Source organism: Diadema setosum, chromosome 14, assembly GCF_964275005.1.
Source record: "Diadema setosum chromosome 14, eeDiaSeto1, whole genome shotgun sequence".
Lineage (NCBI taxonomy): Eukaryota > Metazoa > Echinodermata > Echinoidea > Diadematoida > Diadematidae > Diadema > Diadema setosum.
Genome location: NC_092698.1, coordinates 26657631 through 26681010, shown reverse-complemented (window position 1 = coordinate 26681010; position 23380 = coordinate 26657631). Strand labels below are relative to the sequence as shown.

The 23380-nt window shown below is 37.4% G+C and overlaps 1 protein-coding gene across 1 annotated transcript in view; it reads left to right on the top strand.

Moving 5' to 3' along the window:
• The window catches only part of LOC140237414 (uncharacterized), a 144561-nt gene that overhangs the window by 29305 nt on the left and 91876 nt on the right, over positions 1 to 23380 (top strand). The window contains exons 11-13 of the mRNA XM_072317334.1: positions 8614 to 8720; positions 19679 to 19768; positions 20859 to 20966. Coding sequence (XP_072173435.1) covers positions 8614 to 8720; positions 19679 to 19768; positions 20859 to 20966 — 305 coding nt within the window. The remainder of the gene's footprint in view (positions 1 to 8613; positions 8721 to 19678; positions 19769 to 20858; positions 20967 to 23380) is intronic.

The following is a 23380-nucleotide window of genomic DNA, read 5'->3' as shown; positions in this document are numbered from 1 at the left end:
TGAGAACCAGGTAAAAGGGTCCAGAAATCAGTGGGAGGAGAAAGATTAACCAGAAAAGGAGGAAGGAGAAGGAGAAGGAAAAGTTTGGAAAATCATGGAGATAAGAGAGAGATGTGAAGAAGGTGAAATTTTGAAGGCTGTTTTGCAAACGAAGGAAGAAAAAGCAAAGTTGTTATTAAAGCAGTGAGGAATCAAAACTGTGAGAAGTGAGAGGGAGGAATTTGAGGGGATTCTACGAAGGACTTCCTGTGAGAAAGAGCTGTGAGAGAGAAAGAATAAATCACTAAAAGTTTAATCCTGAACTGGATTCCTTTGGAAGAAGAAAGTGGGAGAGAAGACAAAGTAGAAATTTAGTCATTAAAGGAGAGAAAAGCACTGAGAAATGAGTGCCCGTAACAACTGAAAAGTGGTGATCAGTGCTCCTGAAAAGGCCATTTGGTTGTAAGGAAAGCAGGAAATAGAAAGAGGAAGGAAATATGGGTATTAAAAAATCGAAGAGAAAATAGACGAAAGGATAAGAGAAAGAAGTGGAGAGTCATGAAAATGGCTGAGCGGTATCTCTAGAGATCTAGAATAACTATTTAACCCGTTGAGGGAGGACTGATTTTGCTACAACATGCATTTCTTACAGACACCTGTCTGAGTATACTCTGGAATCGTCCTCAACGGGTTAAAGATACTCTAAGTACTTGACATTGTGGACAGGTTGTCCTTCATCAGTTATGTTGGGCCTAACCTTTGGAGAAAGTAGAGGTAAATTATTTGTATAATTTGTCCTCAATTGGTGAAAGATAATCAAAGTACTTGACATTTTGGACAGATTGTCCTACATCAGTTTTGTTGGGCCTAACCTTTGGAGAAAGTGGAGGTGAATTATATGTATAATTTGTCCTCAACTGGTCAAAGATACTCTTAGACTAGTACTTGACATTTTGGACATATTGTCCTTCATCAGTTATATTGGGCCTAACCTTTGGAGAAAGTGGAGATGAATTATATGTGTAATTGCATGGTCCTCGTCAACGGGTGAAAGATGCTTGACATTTTGGACAGATTGTCCTTCATTAGTTGTGTTGGGCCTATTAACCTTTAGAGAAAGTGGAGATGAATTATACGTGTGGAGAGTGTGGACCTTGAAGGGGATCACCGACCACAGTGGGCTGGGCGGTTGGTGTTGGAGTGGGTGCTGGTGTGTTGTGGTTGTTGATTGCGTTCATTGTAGAGTAGATCCGGAAGGATAAATTCAGGCGTTGGTGAGTCGAGGGCAGAGTGTAGGCCAGGAGTAGGGCTACACTTTGATTTATTATTCTTCATCTCCCATCGCTGTGTCTCTCAGGAGTCCTTCCTAGGATCCACTCACCTTCCTCCATGATTTTGCAACCTTCAACATCTTCCTCTCCTCCTTCCTCTTGTGATTCATCTTTCTCCTCCCAATGACTTCCAAACCCTTTGCCTGATTCTCCAGCATTCTCAACTGTTCCCGTCTCCTATTCTCCTGTCTCCACGAGTGCAACTTCAACTTCCACCTCACTATTGTCCCTGGACTGTCACTTTTTGCCGTCCTCTCTCCCTATGTCATTTCCCTCCTCTCCTCTCTTCCTAGGGTCTTCTTTTGGCAAACATTAGTCCTCTCAAGGACTACATTCACATTCACATGGTGCTAGCGCAAACCTCTCTTCATCATTTACATCACCATCCGTCCGTGCAAACTTTCAAACGACACATAAATGTTGGCTATTTTTTGGTGCATTCAGAGGGGAAAATGCAGGGGGAAACAGGGTAGAGAGGAATGAAAGGAGGTTAGAACAGATGCTGTGCAAGTTCCTCGTTTTATTTGCACTCCTTGTTCAACAAAATTGTTTGAAGGGCTTCTCTCATTTGACAAGCCGCCCATCCTGTCAAGTACACATGTAACCCAAAGGTGTAAATCCCACTGCACACTACACGACTTGAGGTTGTACAACCTTCTGACCATGAGGCCAAGTCATGCAGCCTGGCAACTCACATTATGTGCGACCTGACCCTAGGAACTGCAACCTGGCTCCCACGCGCTTTAGCACACAAGGCATGTGCAGCTACGAGCTAGCTATAGCTAGCTATAAACGTACAACCACTTGAAAAAATTCAACATGCGCAAACCTTTCAATCAGGTCATGCGACGTGCAAAATTGTACATGTAGTCATATGACCTGACACTATACAAATGATGCACAGGATAGAGTGTGTTAGTGTAGGCGTGGTGCACTCGAGGGTATTTACAATTGTGAAACATGCACGAGGCGAAGCCGAGTGCATGTTGCACTACATTGTAAATACTCGAGAGTGAGCTACGCCTCCACTAACGCCACGAAATAATCCTGTGCATCATTTGTTTTATAAAATGGGTCGAAAATTCGAAAACTAACATCATTTTTCAGCGTTTTTCACGTACCTTTGTGGGTCAAGACGTCCGAAGATGTTCGTCCTAAACATTTACGCACGTCGCACTCGCGGAAGTCCCGCACATACAGTATAAGTATAATGGGGGGTTGGGTTTCCGGACACTTAAGTTCCCGCATGAAAACTTTCTTATTTTACATAGAATATGCACCCTTTACCTAAAGACTTGATTTAGACTCCTCATATAGGCCTACTAGACAACATACTCTGAAAACGGCGTGAGAATTAACCTGCTAAATCGTTGGATTTGCTCTTCAAAGTGACTCCATGTACGCGTCCGGTCCCATAACGCTTGGTCTACTGTACTGTACAAAGTGTACGTATACATAGTAGAGTATACGTACGTACGCCACACATGTTATGCACAAGGGAAGACAGGCCGGCCGGCCGGCAGCCCGAACTAGAAGTTGTTTACAGGATTGACAGCGGGTATGCATGCAATTCATCAAAGGAGCCGCCGCGCGCACAGACGATCGGCAATCTACCATAGGATTACAGGCAGTGCAATTGTACTGAAGTAAAGGAAGGAGGTGTGTCTCATTTCAGCGCTTCCTATTGTCTACATTCTTGAACCCATTTTATAATGGTGTTTGGTGACGTCAAACCAACAGTCGGATGGTCGTACGACTTCAGGTAGGGTAGTGTGCAGCAGGTTTCAGATAAAGACCGACCTCAGCGTAAATGCCACACTATTTTTGTTTGTGCATGTTTTTCTCTCCAAGCATGTTGATACCCTCCCTGGTAGCTAGCTTATTGCTGCACATGGTCTCCACAAACATGCACATGTGATTGTTCATGATCTTCTTGTTTTTCATGTTTTTGATTTCTTGTTTATCTTCTTGTTTTTCATGTTTTGATTTCCTATTCCTTTTTTGCTCCTGTGTTTGGGTAGCTTTGAGCTTGTAATCTAAAGATAGCTGTTGTGATTTGTAACTCAAGGAAGTGAACTCCAAAAAATGAACTGTGGTCGCTTTCATGGAGTCCAGAAATTAGCAACTTTTGATCATCAATTTTTGGAATGCGATGCAGAAGCTGTCAATTCATGTGTGTGGGACACAAAAACATTCTTAGATCTTGCGATTAGAAGCATTGCAATGCAAAAATCAGTCCAGATTATTATTATTATTTATTTTGTTTGTTGAAGACCCTGTAGGGTGGGGATACCTTTGCAATGGAAAGGTTTGCCCAACTCTGATATTCTAGGAAATCCCTGTATTGAATTGTGTAAAGCTTTGTCAGTGATCTCCATGTAAGTATGTACACACAGGAAGAATCTTGAATAGAATCCACCGTTACCGATCAACATAATTATGCTTTGATGCATACAGACCTTGTATATTCGTTGATGGGCAATGTAGCACACTTGCGCGAATCACAGATTTTTGAATGTACCCCCAGTGGGCAGCGAATGGAGATCAATCCAATCGGGTCAACCTCTCCCGTACTACCGGTTCTCTAGAAACTCTCGCGATAATTGACAGATAGTGCACGGCGTGTGGAGAAACCAGCAATTTTTTAATCCTGTATTTGCCACAGTAGGTCTGCACAGTCACATACATGTGCCCTGGGTCATTCTCTAGTCATTTTTTATTGCACGCATCATGCGCAGTCTGGAGAATCAAAGCAGTTTATCTGAAACCAATTGATTTTTTTTTTCCTCCATCAACGGTAGCAAATAAGATTTATTATGCATCACAGAAAAAACCTCAATAATTTCTGCATGTGAATATGGTTTCTTGGGCTGAGGTCACCATAGCAGCCCATTGGGCTGGGCGGTGAATGCATGAAAACTAGCAAATATTGCTTGTAAGTAATTGCTTCAAGCACAAGCACAAGTCCATCTAGTAAAAGATCTAGCTCAAGCAATTGCTTAATTAAATTCATATGCATAACCTTTCCCTTGTGCTTTGAATACCTTTTGCTTGTCCTGCACAAGCAATTGCTTGCGTTTTCAACACAAGGGATATCACACCTGTACGAACACAAGAACAAAGGTGGGTGTGACAGCATGTATTTGAAAGGGCGTGTGTGCACGGAAACATTTCCTGACACAGCAGAAGAGCTATGAAATGACATAGATGCACACGTAGAGACGCACAGACACATCTATACAAACACACACATACTGGCTGATTCCCATCACTCCTTTAATATAGTAGCCCGGATCTGCCAGGTCGCATGTGGAGAGAGGTCTTCTTGCTCTCCACAGATATCAGACATCCTACCTGTTTCTCATCACATTTTACGTGCTAACCACTGGACATTCCCGTTGTTGAAACGAATAATTTTCTTACACAACTTAGAATGAATTTCTTGTAGATTTATACCACTCCTGCACAAGTTTCATCTTTCTTCTATGAATATGAAAATGATACTTAAAAGCGAACGTCCCAGTGAAGCAAAAGCTCAAGCTTATTTTACAGAGTTTGAATAATCATAAGCAATTGCTAGCAAGAACAAGCAAAAGGTCTGGTTTATGCACACGTTTTTAAGCAAATGCTTGGTCTCTCAAATTGCTTGTGCTTGCTAGCAAAAGCTTTTGCTTGCAAGCAATTGCTTGTTTTTATGCATACACCCAGCCCATTATTCTTGTCATTGGAAGGATGTAGCAGGTCTTCAGGACATAGCAGGGCGGCAAACATCCCCTCATACACTTTATATAGATGCCATTAATTCTCTTTGACCTCATGATGTTTGGCCAATTTAAGCCGTACAAGTGCTCACCAAAGAGGCCACTTTGTGTTTTTTTTTTTCTTGTGCAGTTTTCCTGAACCCCTATAATTTTTGGTGATGCTGCCCCCAGTGATCAGCTTTTTACAGGGTGATGAGAGAAGGCCACCATAATAATTTCTTGTTTGTGCTCTGTTCTACCGTGCATATTTCAAGGTCAATTTTCTTAAATAGATACTCCTACGGACGTGCATTGTAGTGAAACTCATACTCCCTATTGTTTTTTTTTTTATGATGCTACATGTACCTCCAGTGTTCTACCTTTTACAGGGCCAAAGTTCTTAATGTACTTAAAGGACAAGTCCACATTCATATACATGTGGATTGAGTGTATGCAGCAATATTTGTAGAACACATCAGTGAAAGTTTGGGGAAAATCTGACAATCCATTCAAAAGTTATGAATTTTTAAAGGGACTGCAGTACTGGTTGAGGTGGAGATTCATGTTTTGAACATTCCTAGGTGAGATAATGAGAAACCTCATATGAAATATGAAAGAGCATGTCATTTTAAGAAGGATTCAACATTTATTTGATGAAAATTGGTTTTCAAATGGCTGAGATATCCAAAGAAGTGATAATGATAAAAGGCGACAGGCCACGCCTTTTATTAGGATCTCTTTGTTTCACCTTGTTTTTGGATATCTCAGCCATTTCAAAACCAATTTTCATCAAATAAACTTTTGATACCCCTTAGAATTGCATGCCCTTTGACATCTCATAGAGTGGTTTCTGATTATCTCGCAAAATTTTAAAAGCTAAATCCTCACCTCAACCAGAACTGTACACACCCTGTATCTGCACAGTCACTGCTGGATGTCAAGACTACTAGAGTGTATGATGTCACATGCGTACAACGATATAAGGAAAATATATTAAAGAATTTCACAAAATTTTACTTTTTGAAAAAAATGCATAGATCCTTGACTCGTCACTGACATATGTTAAGGGTAATATCATTCCCCCTTGCCTTCGGAAAGAGGGAAGTCAGGTGTTCTTTTATTATGCGAGAAAAGTAAAAATATCTTGAATTTTCCTTATACTTTCTTTTTATCGTCGTACACATGTGACATCACAAGCTGTAGTAGTCTTCTCATCCAGCAGTGACTAAGCAGAAACTTCAAAAATTCGTAACTTTTGAACGGATTGTCCGATTTTCCTCAAACTCTTGCTGATGCATTCTATTAATATTGCTGCTTTCACTCAATCCACATGCCTGTGAAGGTGAACTTGTTCTTTCATAGGTTGGTGTCTTGTGTATGGCAAATTTAAAGATCTAGACACCTGTAAATTTTTATGGTAGCACCCTCACTCGATTATGCCCTGCCCCACTATTTTCTAAGGGGCGCAGAAAATAGTGCCAGCCAATTGCCTTAGAATCCATAATTTCAACTGGAACCTCTCAGTGCATGGTATATTTGATTACTATGAGATTGTACTTAATTTAGTAAATGATAACTACACATTAGTGAAGCTGATTGTACTTAATTTAGTTAATGATAACTACACATTAGTGAAGCTGATTGTACTTAATTTAGTTAATGATAACTACACATTAGTGAAGCTGATTGTACTTAATTTAGTTAATGATAACTACACATTAGTGAAGCTGATTGTACTTAATCTAGTAAATGATAACTACACATTAGTGAAGCTGATTGTACTTAATTTAGTTAATGATAACTACACATTAGTGAAGCTGATTGTACTTAATCTAGTAAATGATAACTACACATTAGTGAAGCTGATTGTGCTTCTCTGTACTTTATCTGATAATTATAATATAATATGAATTGGACTTGAGGGCGATACAAAACTTTTAGTGAGGCACTTTAATAATGCTGTATCCCCAAAAGTAGCCAGTCCATATTATCATTATCAACCACCTCAGATATCTAGAGCAAGCATAGCTGGTATTCTCATCTTAAAGGGATGGTACAGTATTGGTGGAGATGAGAATTGGGCTTTTAACTTTTTGAAAGATACCAAGAAAACACTTATGATATAGTACAGAGCATACCATTTTAAGAGGAATTCAAAGTTTATTTGATGAAAATCGGGTTTGGAATGACTGAAACATCCAAAAACAAAGTAAAACAAAGCGATCATAATAAAAGTATGGTTCCCACACTTTATTAGAATTGCCCTATTTTGGATATCTCAGCCATTTCAAAACCAATTTTCATCAAATAAATGTTGAATTCCTCATGGAATTGCATGCTCTTTCATATTTCATAAGAGGTTTCTCATTATCTCACCAAAAAATGGTAGAAACCTGAAATTAGGTCTCAACCAAAACTGTACGATCCCTTTAACCCATTGAAAACTAGTCCCAAATAAACTCGGGTTGGTATCAATGGACAATGCATATTAAAGCAAAATCATCATTGACGGGTTAAATTGCAGTATAAAGAGGGAAAACAGAGACCTTAGGGCAACTTATTACAACTTTGTATCACTGCATGCACGGCATCGTCTAGCCATCTCTTGCTAACGCTTGCCAAGTATCCACGGTACGCGATAGCATGACAAGTACACATTGCTTCCACTTGTTTAATACTTTATGTAGTATTTTGTTGAGGGTAATATGTATTCCCCTGTCATCTAAAAGTGTTAGCCAGAAGTGCTCTATGGTATAACAAAAAAATGAAAATATGTTGGATTCTTATTATATTTTCTTGTGTACAGCTATCCTACTACGACATTACAAATTATGATTTTCTCCTTTTTTTTTTTGGCAGTGACGGCACATAGATTGACCCAACAATTTGAAAAATCATAACTTTTGAACAGGTTGTCATATTTTTCTCAAGCTTCACTGATATGTCCTACTATTATTTGTACATTCATATGATTCACATATATATTTTAGGGTTTGTTCCCCCTTCAAGGAGGAATGTAGAGAATTGTGATTCTCTGGGAAATGAGAGCAGTAGGATCAAGGGGAAAAAGTACATGTACAAGTCAGACAGTGCATTCAAGGTATAGCCATGTACTTTTTATAGCCTTTGACGATGTGAAACTTACAATGTACTTTTTCTACCAGGTTTTTCACAGGATGAAGTTAGCACACATGTCTTCCTAGTAGCCAACAGTGCTCTAAGCTTAAAATGAACATGATGTTAACATCACACTGAGCAAAGATTATTTTAGAAAATAAGATATTGTAATAACAGTAGTATATATGACATTACAAAAAAACAAACAAACATACTTTTTAGAATAAACTTGATATTCCACCACATCAGCTACACGTACATGTGTGTAACTTCTAAGTAAACTGAATGACATGGATCAAGCCGGTGTCACAAGTGTGTGTTATTGAATGTGCCTCAGAAGCTACGGGTTGTATAAACCATAAACTATAGATCTATAAACTGTAAACTGTGAGTATGGGTAGAGCTTAATCTAATGTATGACTGTGGCCCTCTTTTGGCATATCCAGAGTCTCAGAAGCAGTTCGAGGATACCCTGAAGACAGTGAGAGAAGATCACGAGGATGAACTGAGCAGAGTGAGGGAACAACTTCAGGCCAGGATCGACGAGCTTGAGGTAAGGCCATCCAATGGTATTCCTATCACATGACCACCTCCCGACGGTGGATGCTTCAGGTGTACTACAAGCTCTGATTATGCATGCCAGGTTTAATTGCCTCTGGCACCCAGAAATTTGCTGTTTCACAGATGAAATGTAATGATGCCTGACAGGCTGAGCAGTGGTTGTCTCTACGAGAATTGAATATGATATGAGAAATAGATAGAGAGATGGTCCAAATGTGAATACCTATTACATTTTGAGTATTGATTGTTATTAGGAGAGAAGTTGTTTGCTTTTGATAAGGGTGACCTATTTAATGCTCAATGTGGCTTGTAAAGGGAATCTCACTTTTTTTCTTTTAATAGCAGCTTTACAAATGGCTTTGTATGCATTCTCATGTTATCAGAATGTGATCTTGATATTATCTTTGAGTATTGTACATTGCTCATATTCAAATACAGTGTTTTGCAGACAAAGATACAATTACAGATGTAGCTACCCTTGCCCTGTTTATGTCTGTCAGTGTCTTTCCCATTATATGCATGCGTGTGCATATAATTTACCAATACACACACACACACACACATGCACACACACGCATGCACACACTCACACACTCATTGTGCACTCACGCTGAAATACACATACTTCATGTAAAGTTTCTTCATTGATACAAAGTTTTGTGACATCTGATCAGCAGCTTAATTTGCATAGATGCCCTTGAGTCCTGATAGGAGGGCAAAGTTTGTAAATCCCAATGCAGGGTCTGCCTCATAGCATCCATGCTGTCCATCCTCCTCTATATCTGTCACTTGTCAATCTCTTCCCTGCAAACAAATATTTCGCTTCGTTCTTTTAGACTGAGTCTTTTCTTCAGCTTGCTTCAAATATTTCATAACTATGCATCTAATTCTTGAATTGCTTCTGCTTTTCTGTGGTATCATTTTGCTGTAGTTTACGGGGATGTTGTTATGAGTCATACCTGTCCTTCAATAGTCCATATTTTTAATTCATCTTTATTCATGCAGCATGAATGCAGTTATTTGCATGATGCTTACATTAGGCGTTTTCACATCAGCCTGATAAAAATCCAAGCTCGAAATATTTTCTGCCATTGCGAATCCGAGCGCTATTTCATTTCTTATTCACATCAGCCCAATGAGCGAGTAGCCTGAATAGTTAGTAAAATAGCTAATTCGACAGCTGAGTATGTGCAAACAGCATCAGTAATTTGTGTGCCCTCTCAAAAATTCCTCATGATTTGTGTGCAGTGTGTCTCGATCGATCGGGTCACACACGCTAGGCATGATGGGATTCATCGCGCTAATTTCTCGAGTCGTTTTCACATTTATCAAATAGCGCGCTACTATCCCGCTATTTCAGAAATTTCCCGAGTTGGAGACGAGAAATTTTCTCGATCAGAGCGATACAATTAGCACGCTAATTTGTGTTCACATTATCAAATAGCGTGCTATTCCGCTATCGGGAAAATTTCCCAAGTCAGAAAATAGCGCGCTATTTTCGAAACATTGGGCTGATGTGAAAACGCCTATTGTTTCTGTTTGAGTGATACATTTATTCAATGCCAGATGTGTAAAGTGTGTGTTTTTTAAGAATCAGGATCTGTAAAATAAAGTGACTTGTCATCATGTTACTGTGATTGACTTGTATACCCTTATACTAAGAACTGTATGATATTATTCCTGGGAATGAAATTCAAAAAAAAAAAAAAGATTTGTGAAAAGGAATCAAGTGTTTATTGAATATCTTCATGTCTTCTTATCTGATATTTCAGGATTTTGAAGTATTTTGGAATAGTAAGAGAGTTTTTAGTTCCCTGGAGTATATTTTCATGAATGCCAAATACCAGAACTGAGATTAGAATATGTAGATTACTCAATATAATGTATGAGAAACCACTGAAGTACTGTAAATCCTGTCTGTTCAGATTGTTTTCACAAGGCCCTATAGGGAGGAGGGTAGATATCCGAAGGATTATCAATGTGGCATGAACTTTAAAACTGAACTCATCTGCAAGGAAAAGAATATATTTTTGGCATCAAGCCTTCAAATTGTGTGCCTTCAATGTAAAGAAAGTTGTAGAAATTAATCTGCAGCATTATATCACTGTTGCCACATCACATTTCTTATTTTGTGTGTTTACCCATCTTTCCATGTTTCTTGGTGGATTCCATTCCATTTGCTGTGAATGTGTATCTTCAGGAAATCTATCTGCATATCATTTTTTGGGGATAGTGCCCTCAGTGTTACTTGGAGCTGGTAATCAATGTTCCATTGCAGTTTGTAAGGCACACTTCGTCAATACAAATTTATAATTATCTGGATAACTAAAAGCAAAACAACAAAGAGGTACACCACAATACAGCTCAGTTTCTGTTATTGTAATGTCAGGGTGGTACATAACTTTGTTCAATCAAGGAGGTTTAGGAGATGGATTTCCAACTGGCTATAATTATTCAAACAGCTGCCATTTTTCTATTGATGCACAAAAGAATTCCACAGGTGCACTTGTGCCTTTGATGATCAGGGTTCCATGCTGCTGTCTTTTTGAGGAATCTGAAGATTCATTTTAAACTCTAACATTATATCGTCTATATTCTGCTTGTTTATTTGTCAAATAGAATGAATGTTCTCTTAATGATAAAGCATATGAAACAAAAGTAAATCCCGTCCAAGATTATCGTGTGCAAAAATGTAAACCTGAGCTGTATGTTGTGAAAATATTTGAAACTGCACTCTCACTACAAAGCCGATTTTATCATCTTTCCAATCGCTTCCGACAAATGAAACTGATATGGTATACTTTTTTAGTATAGTTCTTTGTTCATTTATATGTTAGATTAGTGTAAAGTCATGTAAAAAAGAGTGATTTTGATTTTCATTTCATCAATTTTTGCACAATTTTTATTCGCACATCCCAGTGCCTGTACTACTGTATACGCCGTTAATTTTGCGTACAGATATTTTCGCGAGATGTTGTTTTCGCGAATCGATGCCGACGCTTACGTTAGTGCTCTATTAACAAAGCGCATGAAGACAATTTTGCGTGTTGTTAAATTCGTGATCCAACAGCAATTTGCGAAATTCGCGAAAATTAAACCTTCACGAAAGTAACGGCGTATACAGTATTAATGTGCCGCTTGTTTTCTAAGAAGGGACGGCGAAAAGCAATTACCATCATAAAGACATATCTTCCTTTGAGAGTGACGAGTCATGATGCAATGCCACATGAATCAATTGTCTTCCTATATGTGAGGCAGCTCCAGTTTAGCACATACATTGTACTTCAAATATATCTGAGTGGCGGCATGAAACATGGGATCAAAGGGAATGAGAATGTTGTTACTCCATTTCTCAAACCTCCTTGGTTCAATCAAGTGCTGATGTTGCATTGCATTGGGACTTCTTCATGTATAAAGAGTTGCTGAAATGAAATTGAAGTGAGTTGCATCACTATGAAAACAGTCATTATCTTTTGGCTTCTGTATGGTTAACTTTGTGGGCTTGAAGGTGGGGGGGGGGGGGGAGTGAAAAAAAAAGGTGGCTTCAAAACTGTTTGCTAGCCCAATTTCTGCATTTTTTCTCATTATTCCAAAACACTTACCCGACTGTGATTTTCAATTGCCCTGGGCAAGCACCTATTTAACACCTTGAAGGTATGTGTGAAATGATACCACAATACATGTAATGATATGAATTCTGCTAATGTTTTGACTGCAGCCTTAGATCAAAATTATTTGATCATAGCAAATTCTTAGAAAACTGCCGGTATTGGTGAAGTGATGTGAGGCATTATTGCCCTAATTCATTTTTTTCCACAATCATACAACATTGCCTGCCTGATGTGCAAACAGTGCATCCTGATTTTGTTGCAAAAGGTGACTATCATGTGTACTTAATTGCTAGATCTTTATTTTTCTTTTCATGCCTATTTAATAGTATTCTAGTCACCATGAGGCAGCATGGGCTTACAGAAACTGATGATTTAAGCTTCTGAAAGTTATGTCAAAAGTTTGAAAGTTTTAAACTACTATACTTGTAAAATTTATAAGTAATACACTTTACTAACCTAATATACAATTTGTATAATGTGCAGCTGAACATCAAATATGACTCTTCAAGATATACCACATGCAGTAGAAAAGAAAATGTCTGTGAATCTCATAACATCCAGTGAATCAGCATTGGATTGGAAGAATTTTAACATTCCATTCTGCATAGTGACTTGAGATGAAGAAGATTTATTTTATTTTGTTGTACCTTATTGGAAAAAAAAAAAGAAGAGAATTGTACTGTCTGAATTGGAGGGATACAATTGTATATCCTCGTACATACAAAGTAGGTATGTATCTATTTGATTTCTCTTTTTTTATTACTTGTCCTTTGGAACTGATTGTTCTTCAATGTGAGGGGATAATGGGATATGGCAGGTGTGGATATTACAATGTACCTTTGTTGTTAATGAAGACACAAATAGGTTTGTAGGCTTTGAATAATAACATGTCTTTGACAATAGGAGATTGAAATGATTTGCTGTGTACCCAGTAGGGAAGTATCGCGATGACTATTGTTATGTGTGTGATCTGCAAGCAAGAAATGTATGTCAAAAGTGAACTGCTGTCACCGTGCACAGTGATGGAAGAATGAAAAGGGAAAAAAAGAGGGTGCAAGGAACGACCCCCAGGGCTGTAGGCTGCCAGCCCGGGTCAAGAGGGCAGCTGTGCAGAGACTGTTAGCGTGGCACCGCCATGGCAACGGAGCATAGGGGTGGCCAATCGTAGGGGTTTGTTCCCCAAGACTGAGAGGGGACGGATGAGTTTCTTTTACAATCCTCGCGGAGACTGGGTCTTTCCATCGGAGAAGTATTTTATCCAATTAGATGATGGATGTTGGTAATCACACCTGTGCAGCAGAATCAGAACCTTTTTCTCTGCTTCTACTTGAAGTCCCTTCACAATGTGATTTGCATGAGTAAAAGGATCCTTTGATACTTCAATGCATGTTACTTTTTATAACATGTCACCCATCACTGGAAGCTGTTCCACTGTTATTGTCTCCAATGGGCTCACATATATGAACTTTGGCTCCTACCGATGACATGCCCTATTGGCTCTTGGTGCGGTAGATTATGATCAATATTTCATGGTTTGCTGCCGACTCCATTTGATTGAGCTCAAGCCTGGCCCTTTGTGGATTAGAACAAAGGGAACCCTTTCAGGATCCTGTGTTCCCATTGGCAATGTTCCATTGATGTCTCCAGTTAAAACTTTGGATGGAGTCTTCACAAGTATAAAATGGTCGTCTTCATTGTATGGTTGTCTGAGATGTGTGGAATGGATTTGTCATTCTTTGCTCTTATTCATAAGCTGCGTACTTAGGGTATATTTGGGAGTTGAAAGAACTTTTAAATATATGGAATGGATTTCACTGCAGTATCTGAGCTGTTCCCTTCGTGGATTTGATCAGTCACTACATATCATGTATGTTTAACAACTGACAGGTCCAGTGAGTTGCGTGATTGGTTGAAACCAGATGTATTGCAGACTGGTTTGTCAGTATGTTCCTGTGTGATTACTCCGAGGGGTCAATCAGCGCAAGTGGAGACGGACTAAAACACCAATTGGGATTATATTGTGATATCACATGACGTTGGTGCTATTATGACATCATCATAGCAGATTCTGTGGCTGCTCCAGAGTTTGTACAGAGCATACTTTGCAGACCAAATAACCCCACTTTGCTTTCTAGGGGTACGTACCCTTCAAACGACAATGTCCGTAGCAGTAGAACTCCAGGAATTATTATTTTCCATCTCAAAGTCCCAGGTTTGTATTATGACTAATAACATCTGCATTACATTTTTAAAGAAAGGAAGTGGAGCTACATTTTGTGCATACATTGTACATGTCTGTAAGGTTATTCTGGACTTACTTACAATATTTGTCATGCAAAATCGATCCACAAGTTTGATGTCTGTATGATTTGATGTTTTGATGATAGTACAATGATGATAGTAATCATAATGATAAGAATAATTACGATACTAAAATATATTCAATACATGCTGCTCACAATAAGTATCACAGCATCTAATAAAAAAAAGTTTACAGTGCTCAGCAGTGACAAATACAATTCATAAAACTACAGAACTTCACTTTAATAGCATTACAGATCGTAGCATAACAGAGCTTTTTTTTTTTATTTTTTTTTACAGTACCCCTATGGAATAAATCTGTTTGAAGTTGATCCAATTTGTATGTGAAGTAATTGTGCAATAGGATTTTGTAATTGACTGAAGTAGCGCATTCTGTGCTATACAATTGTTGGTGCATTGTTATATGTAACTTTTGTTGGCTGCTTATTAGCAAAGGTAAAAATTGAAGTTGCATCCTCAAAGGGACATCATCTCTGGATAATGTGGAACTATACCATGTAGTCATGAATTGGTCACTACACTAGTTTTATATTATCATCTTTATTACTTCATATGTAGATTTTTGTCTCATTTTTCATGTCAAACAATGAGTATTCAAGTGTAGTGCTTAAGTGTACAATATATACAAAGCTGTGAATATATAGATGTATGTTTACCATGATCTGCACTCAGAACATATCTCACTTGTATACAGTTGTGGATACCTCCCAGCAGACATTTTTAGTCTTTGCTAGATTTAATCAGAAATTTCAGCTTCAAATAAATGTCTCCTCACAGTTTTCAAGGAATCAACAAGAGCATGGTTGCCAAGTAGAGTTTATTGTGTTTACCACTGTAACTATATCAACAGTCATTTATAACACACTGCTGTCAAAACAGCACTTGAGAGAGAGACCTTGCATGTTCACAAGTGCAAACACTGGAGACATTAAAAAAGAGGAAAACATTATTTTGATCTTAGTTTTATTATGACTAAGAGTCATGTTTACAGAAGGGCAGAGAACGGCTCATTCAATCATTAAAAAAAAGATGCACAGTTTAACTACACCTTTGTCTCGGACTATATTTGTAGAACTACACATTTATGCTGTGTAGCCAATAAACTTGATGGAGGTTCCTTTGCATAGAAAATGTATTCATAGTTATTACACTGTGAATCAGATAGTGCAAAGGCTAATACAAATCAAAACAGTAAAAGTGCATAGTTATTATGACAAGTACAACCCTATACAGCCCAGTTTTCTGTGTCACAATCTAGTTTTTTTTTTTCTCATTTGTACTTTCTCTCTGTGTTATGATTTGTGTTATTTTACTGTAGTTATACTGAATCACATGTGTTTTGTGTTTGCCCATGTACACATGTCTGAAATACCAAACAAATAAATAAATAGATAAATAGGTAAATAAATAAATAAATTAATTAATTAATTGATTAACTAATTAATAACAATGATAATAATAATAATAATAATAATAATAATAATAATAATAACAATAATAATAATAATAATATTAATAATAATAATAATAATAATAATAATGATAATAATAATGATTTAGATAATGACAATAATGATTATAGTTGTTGATCCAAAGAGAGCGTGCTGGAGACTTTTCAGCTTTCAGCTATAGTGAAATACATGATTAAACATGTTTCACTTATACTAGCAATTTATTTGGTGTAAAAGAACTTTCTGGGAAAGACTGGTAGCAGGTGTAAACATTGTTATAGAAAATTGACGTACAAATGTACACAAATTGTGAAACTTTTCTGGCTGATTTTTTTTTAGTGTACATGAGATCCTTTAACCTGTTGAGGACGGGCTAATTTTCCTACAACATGCATTGCCCATAGATACTTGTTCGTGTATACTCAGGACTCATCGTCAACGGGTTAATTCACCCCCACTCAGAAAGCACCACTCTTCATATCCCATTTAGATTTGTTTTCTTAAGACTTAACCTTTGGTTGTAAACTTACATGTACTCCCCCCCCCCCCCCCCAAAAAAAAAAAAAAAAAAAAAAAAAAATGTTGTATTGGCATAACCTTCCAGACCCTATGTTTATTGTCTATTTAATTTTTATGCCTCCGCAACGAAGTGGCCGGAGGCATTATGTTTTCGGGTCGTCCGTCCGTTCGTCCGTACGTCCGTACGTCCGTCCCGTTTTGTTTTTGTCGATATCTCAAGAACCGTGTGGTGGTTTTACATCAAACTTGGTATGAGGGTATATCCTTGGGGGATAATACTTTGTGTGGATTTTAGGGTCACAGGGTCAAAGGTCAAAGGTCACAGGTTATTTTGTGAAAAAAAAATTGAAATTTCATGTTTTTCTCCATATCTCGCAAATGGTTCAAGGTATCTTCATGGAACTTAGTATATATGCTTGTACCGATGGGCAGTGATTATCTAGAGAAGTTTGGGGTCATGGGTCAAAGGTCAGGGGGTCAAAGGTCAAGGTCAACTTCTCAAAATATCACTACTTTCCATATATTTATGCAATGAATGAAGGTTGTTTTTTTTTTTAACTTGATGTATACATGTATTACCCAATATATATTCTGTGGGAGGTTTCTTGCCAAAAGGTCAAAGGTCAAAATGTCAAAGGTCAAGTGAAAGTGCTGAATTGCACTTTTTCCTCCATATCTCAAAAGTAACTCAAGGTATCATCATGAAACTTACATATTCATGCATGTTCAACCTAACAGTGTTTCTCTTTGGAACTGTGAGGTCAAAGGTCAAAGGCCAGGTTTAGATAATGCTATTTTCCCGTTTGATACTGAAATTATACTTTTTCTCAATACCTTGAAAAATTACTCAATGTATAAACTTATAAAAGGGTCAAAAGTCAAGTAAAAATCATCAGTTCCCCAAATACCTGCACTCTGACATTTTAATCATTCATCCAATTGAACCTAGTTCTAGGAAAGTGAACATTCAGCACATTTGTGTCAAACCTGTCATTTTAATATTTTGCCAATTGTTTGAAACTGTCATCACACATTGTCAAGACATTGTACTATAGACCTATTAGGAGAACCATGCATTATGGCGGAGGCATATCAGTCGCCGTTTACTGCTACTATCGATAGAGCGTATGATTGTGCTGCCTGTGCTGCCTTTGCAGTCAAATTTCCTTTGCAGAAAACCCATAAATATTATGGACAAAATGGATATTTGCCCACTGTAAAATATGTGCCACTTGTTTTGCAATATATTGCTGGGCATCTTACTCCAATGAAACCTATGCCAGGGCTCTACACTAACTTTTTTGTTTGATGGCCCGATGGGGCCACCAAAATCCTCAATTTCATATTTTTGGTGGCCCGAGAGAAAAATTTGGTGGCCCGAAATAACACACAATAAAAAACATTAAAAGTCCTTTTTTTTTAATGAGTCAAATACTTAAGTTTTATCATAGTAAGAATTGTAAGTTTGACATATCTACTCATAAATAAACCTTAACAAACTCGCAACACTCACTCACAGGCACTCATTCAGTCCTTTTCATCCATCCTTTAAACAAATCTAACTGCTAATTTCCGGCGCAAAAAGTTACGAATTTACTGACATACTTTTCAAAAAATTTTGGTGGCCCAAGGTGGGCCACCAAATTTGTCCTTTTTTGAAATTGGGTGGCCCGACTTTCTTTTTTGGTGGCCCCGGGCCACCAGGCCACCGTTAGTGTCGAGCCTTGCCTATGCGTATATTATGATAGCACATTCACACACACTAAAAAAAACAAACAAACAAACATTGAACAAAAATAATGTCCTACCTGTATCCTATTTCTCAGAGACCCATTGCTCTAATACAAAATTTTTTTTTCTCATCAGGTATGTCATTAATTTGTTTGAAGAAGATATACTTTGGCTTTGATAATCATTGCAAGATAAGGATCTATAAGTGTACTTTAGGCCCAATTGCTCCTCGTGGGTGCTTGTACCACAGAGCTTTGATATGAGTGTTGTCATGAGGTCGTTTCTGTTTTAATACCAGTATTGAAGCACTTTACAGATTTCTTATCTGCGTTATTGTAGACAGGTAAAACATGCTCATATTAGAAAACATAACAGCAAAAAGAAAAGAAAACAACAGCAACAAAGTATTGGATGTGTGTAAGAATATTTTTTGTCTGTCTTTATGCCTTTATTTTGTTTCTTTTTTTCATTCTCTTTTACTGCTTTTTGGTGACTTTCTACACAATTTTGCTTTCTTGTTGTGCATGCAGTTTTACATACAATCTGTACATTGATATAGATTTTATATGGTGACAAAAGCAATGTATTTAACAGTATATTTGCTATCAAAAGGCAGTTTATGATGCAATTAGCATGGGCAGAGTGCAAACTAATAATTCATGGTTTCCTCTAAAATGACCGTATCAACTGCAAGCAATCAAAATTTAGATAGAGAAAATGTGTTGCAAGATACAGAAAGCATTTGGCTCTTCTGAATTCCATTTTACACCAATTGAGAAATTAAATTTGATAGTTTTGTTTGTTTGTTTGTTTTATTTCAATACGGTTTAAAAAAACCCACTATCAGCCTCAGGGCTGTTTTTCAGTGAGTCCATATATACATGGTATAAATTAAAACCATGTACATATACCATGATAATCCCAATATATACCATGTACAGTTTATATATCAATATACATGGTGTAGTACTGATCATGTTCTAGTCCTGCAAAGATGAAAATGCTATGTTCAGGAAATATTTCATTCGGGATATTGGTCCTAGAGTTTGATTGTCTTCAGGTCAATTTGTGGTTCTGTTCATGAGATACACTCTTTCTGTCATGTTAAAAATCACTTTTGTTTTTGTATTGTGTCTTACAAGAAGACAATTGTAATCTCAAAGTCTCCGCATCATAAGTCTGTAAAGTCACTCTGAAAGTAAACGTTCAGCATCAATTCATTCCTTGGAAATCAGTGTTATCTTTTCTTATGTTTTTGTTTTGACTTATGTTTTCGTCTTTCTTTCTTCTTTTTTTTTTCTTTTTTTTTTTGACAGGAGGAAGCTTTGAACCAGCCAAAAACCTGGGCCTCAGACTCAGAGGACGAGCGAGATTTATCAAAGAGTGTCAGCAGAAAATCTTCTGGGGTGAGTCTTTTAACCCGTTGAGGACGGTTTGATTTTGCTACAACACGCATTTCCCATAGACACCTGCCTGAGTATACTCTGGGCTTGTTCTCAGCGGGTTAATAGTTGGGTAAACACTCTACATCTTGAATTATACCCATTGTCATGACTATGTGAGCATTGCCACATGAAGTCCTAAGTTGTTATGCTTTGTTTACACCTTTTTCTCGGCAGCCACGACATGCCCGTTTTCCCAAAACGTAGCGCGCTGTGGGTAGGTTGGATGTTTTCCTTTTTTCCCCTTCCATATTCTAGTCTTTTTTTATTCCAATCCATGCTCCAGTGAACACGCAGCTATCAGACACCGTTCTTATTGCGTCTTGTTTGGCTAGCCTACATACATGTTTACAAATATATCCTGTTACGTCCCATCACTGTGGACCACCTCCAAGTTTGTTGCTCAATTAAATATTGTTTGTGGTATTCCACAGAGAATTTGTAAAAACCAAATACACTTTGCATTTAAAGTTGAATATCAGGTTCTCAAGGTTTATATGCTATGTATAGAATTTAGGTAGAGAATTATACTTATTGTGTTTTAAAATAAAATGATTCTACAATGCTGTAAATTACAGGTATGATCCATGACTTGTGTCATAAGTTCAAGGAAAAACGCTGGATCAATGAATATTGATTTGTTGTTGTTGTTGTTGTTTTTTTTTTTTTGGGGGGGGGGGGTTTCTGGCTTTGTGGAAAAAAAAATTATCTACTTGTCAGTTTGTTTTTTTAGGGAAAATAAGCCATGTAGCAATAACATTCATTTCCTGATATGGGAACCAAATTCAAATCAGAGGCAACCATTCTTGATCGGGCTTCTTACTGAGTGAGTGCATACAGACCATGGTTGAAAATGCTAAGACAAATTGTCTAATCACTTGATTGGTCCTGAAAAGAAAAACAGATGAGTACTTCATATTTCTGGTGTAGTGTGATGAAAATTAAATGCTCTTAATTAGTCTGTATTGAATATTCTTGGTGCATGTTATGTTACCTTTGCATGCCTTCATTACCCCCCCCCCCCCCCCACCCAAATGCTTCATGTGCGTCGTAGTATTTGGAGCGGGAGTCAGAGTTTGAGATGACGGAGGTGGCTAGCAATGCGACCCCCCTCTCCCAGCCCAGGGAACCGGGTTGGGAGATGGAATCCCTTGGGGATGACGTAAGTCTGGGTGGTGCCTGGGGGGCATCGCTTCCTGTCGTTTGCAGTGAAAGAAGACTGTTGGTATGGCGTGAAGCACTATGTCACACTAGATGTAATATGATATAAATCACTTCATTTTAGTGGTGTGTGTTTCATAAAATATATGTTGCACAAAATATTGCTTTATCAAGATAAATTTATCATGGAAGTTGGATTGCCTGATATTATATACACTGTACATTGCATGTCAAGTACTTCAACCTTGCTTCATGCTATGGATGTAAATTTTTGGGAAGGGGTGGAGTCTTTAGCATGTAATATATGAAGGCTACATGTGTGTGGATTAAATGTACATGTACTGAGTTGCAACAGTTTTATGTCTTTTTTGATGCCTTTTTGAGGTGCGTATCAGTTGCGTTTCACTCACCACAGCAGTATAAAAACATTATGCACAAATATCTCTTTATCTAGTTTGGAATTTTATAGATTGCTATAACTCTTGATAGAGAAAATGAGAGCAAGGATGCAAAGTTTGGTCCGAGGATCTCCAAAAATGAGATTGATTCTTATGAAAATGATATGGAAAGACAGAACTGCAGTCCATAATAAAGAAAATAAGCTTCAATAAAAGAAAAAAATCCTAGTTATTGAATGAAGCTCTATTCTTGATTTCTTGTTGATACAATTACAGTATGAAACTGAAAACATACAAATGTAAAAGTGACATCCATTTTAGCCCCATTATTGCTTGGATTTTTACCATTTTTTATTTCAATCAACTGCAATGAGTGGATGGCTCTATATCCGGGACAAAAAAAAAAAAAAGAGAACAAAAAGACAAATCATGGTTTATAATGATGATACCACCTGAATACATTATTTTCATTAGATAACAGGAAATAAAAGGTAATAGAGTAGCAAAATTGATATTGGCCTTTTCTATGAAGTAGAAACTGAAGTGTATGATTATACAGTATCTGCAAGTTACTTATGGTGACTTGTTTCTTAGTATACATTGTATCAGTTTCTTTGTTTTAGAAGCTTTATCACTAATGTCATTTCAAGGATTAAATACAAAACTTTATTATTTTTATCCCTGCATAGTTACAATGTATCTCAAGAAAGATCACTGTTGTCCAATCTTGAATTGCTGCTGAGCTCACTCTATGAAGATTATAATATGGATTTAATCTTTAAAGTGAATCTCTATAGCAACTCTCATGCACTCTCTCACACTCACATTCTGTTCTTATGTCATGCTGTGATTGCACTTTCAGCTAGATTTATGAAGAAAACATTGCCAGCACCAGCAATAATTGTCCTGATGATATGTCTTAATGATGGTGGAAATGAGTCAGAAAAGTATTATTTTGTATTGTTTTTTTCACAGCTTACTATTAATAGAATGCGTAGAAAATAGGTATAATGTTGTACAGCACAAGTGTATAATTACAATCTCAATCAATCATTAGTGAGATTGCATAGGGAAGATAATTGGTACTTATGGGCCTGACCCATGCAGCCTTGCATGAGTGCGCATTCATCTACTTTATGAACAACCAAGTCAATTAGACCACCGTAAATTTGCCACTTCCTACACTTTTGTTTGTTTGTTTGTTTATTCAAAAAAAAAAAATGTGAGTGTGACCAATGATGATGGTACTGCTCATAGAACTTGTTTCCATTTATGCACACCAATCATATTGATGATAGAAGTGTACTAGTCTTGCTGTGACTTTTAAAAGTCACAGTGTAATACCATGTATTCAAAGTGTAATACAATGTATTCAAGTGGCAGATGCCCAAACCATGCAGTACAGTATTGTGTGTACTTCAGAATCATATCTTACCTTTACTATGTGCACATAACATGATAACCCAGCCGACAAGAGAATTTACCCTTTGCTCCAGAAATATACAGTGTACAATGTGTAGCTTCTGTAGCTTAAAGGACAAGTTCACCTTCATAGACATGTGGGTTTAGTAAATGCAGCAATATTAGTAGAACACATCGGTGAGAGTTTGAGGAAAATCGGACAATCCGTTCAAAAGTTATGAATTATTGAAGTTTCTGCTCAGTCACGACTGGATGAGAAGACTACTATGGCTTGTGATGTCACACGAGTACAAGGATATAAAGAAAGAATAATGAAAATTCAACATATTTCCATTTTTCTCGCATAACGAAAGAACACTCAACTTCTCTCTTTCAGAAGGCAGGGACAATAATTACCCTTAATATATGTTAGTAACAAGTCGAAGAAATGTGCACTTTATTCAGAAAGTAAAGTTTTGTGAACTTCTCTTTTTATTTTCCTTATATCGTTGTACGCATGTGACATCATACACTGTAGTGGTCTTCTCATCCAGCAGTGACTGCGCAGACACTTCAAAAATTCATAACTTTTGAAGGGACTGTCTGATTTTCCTCA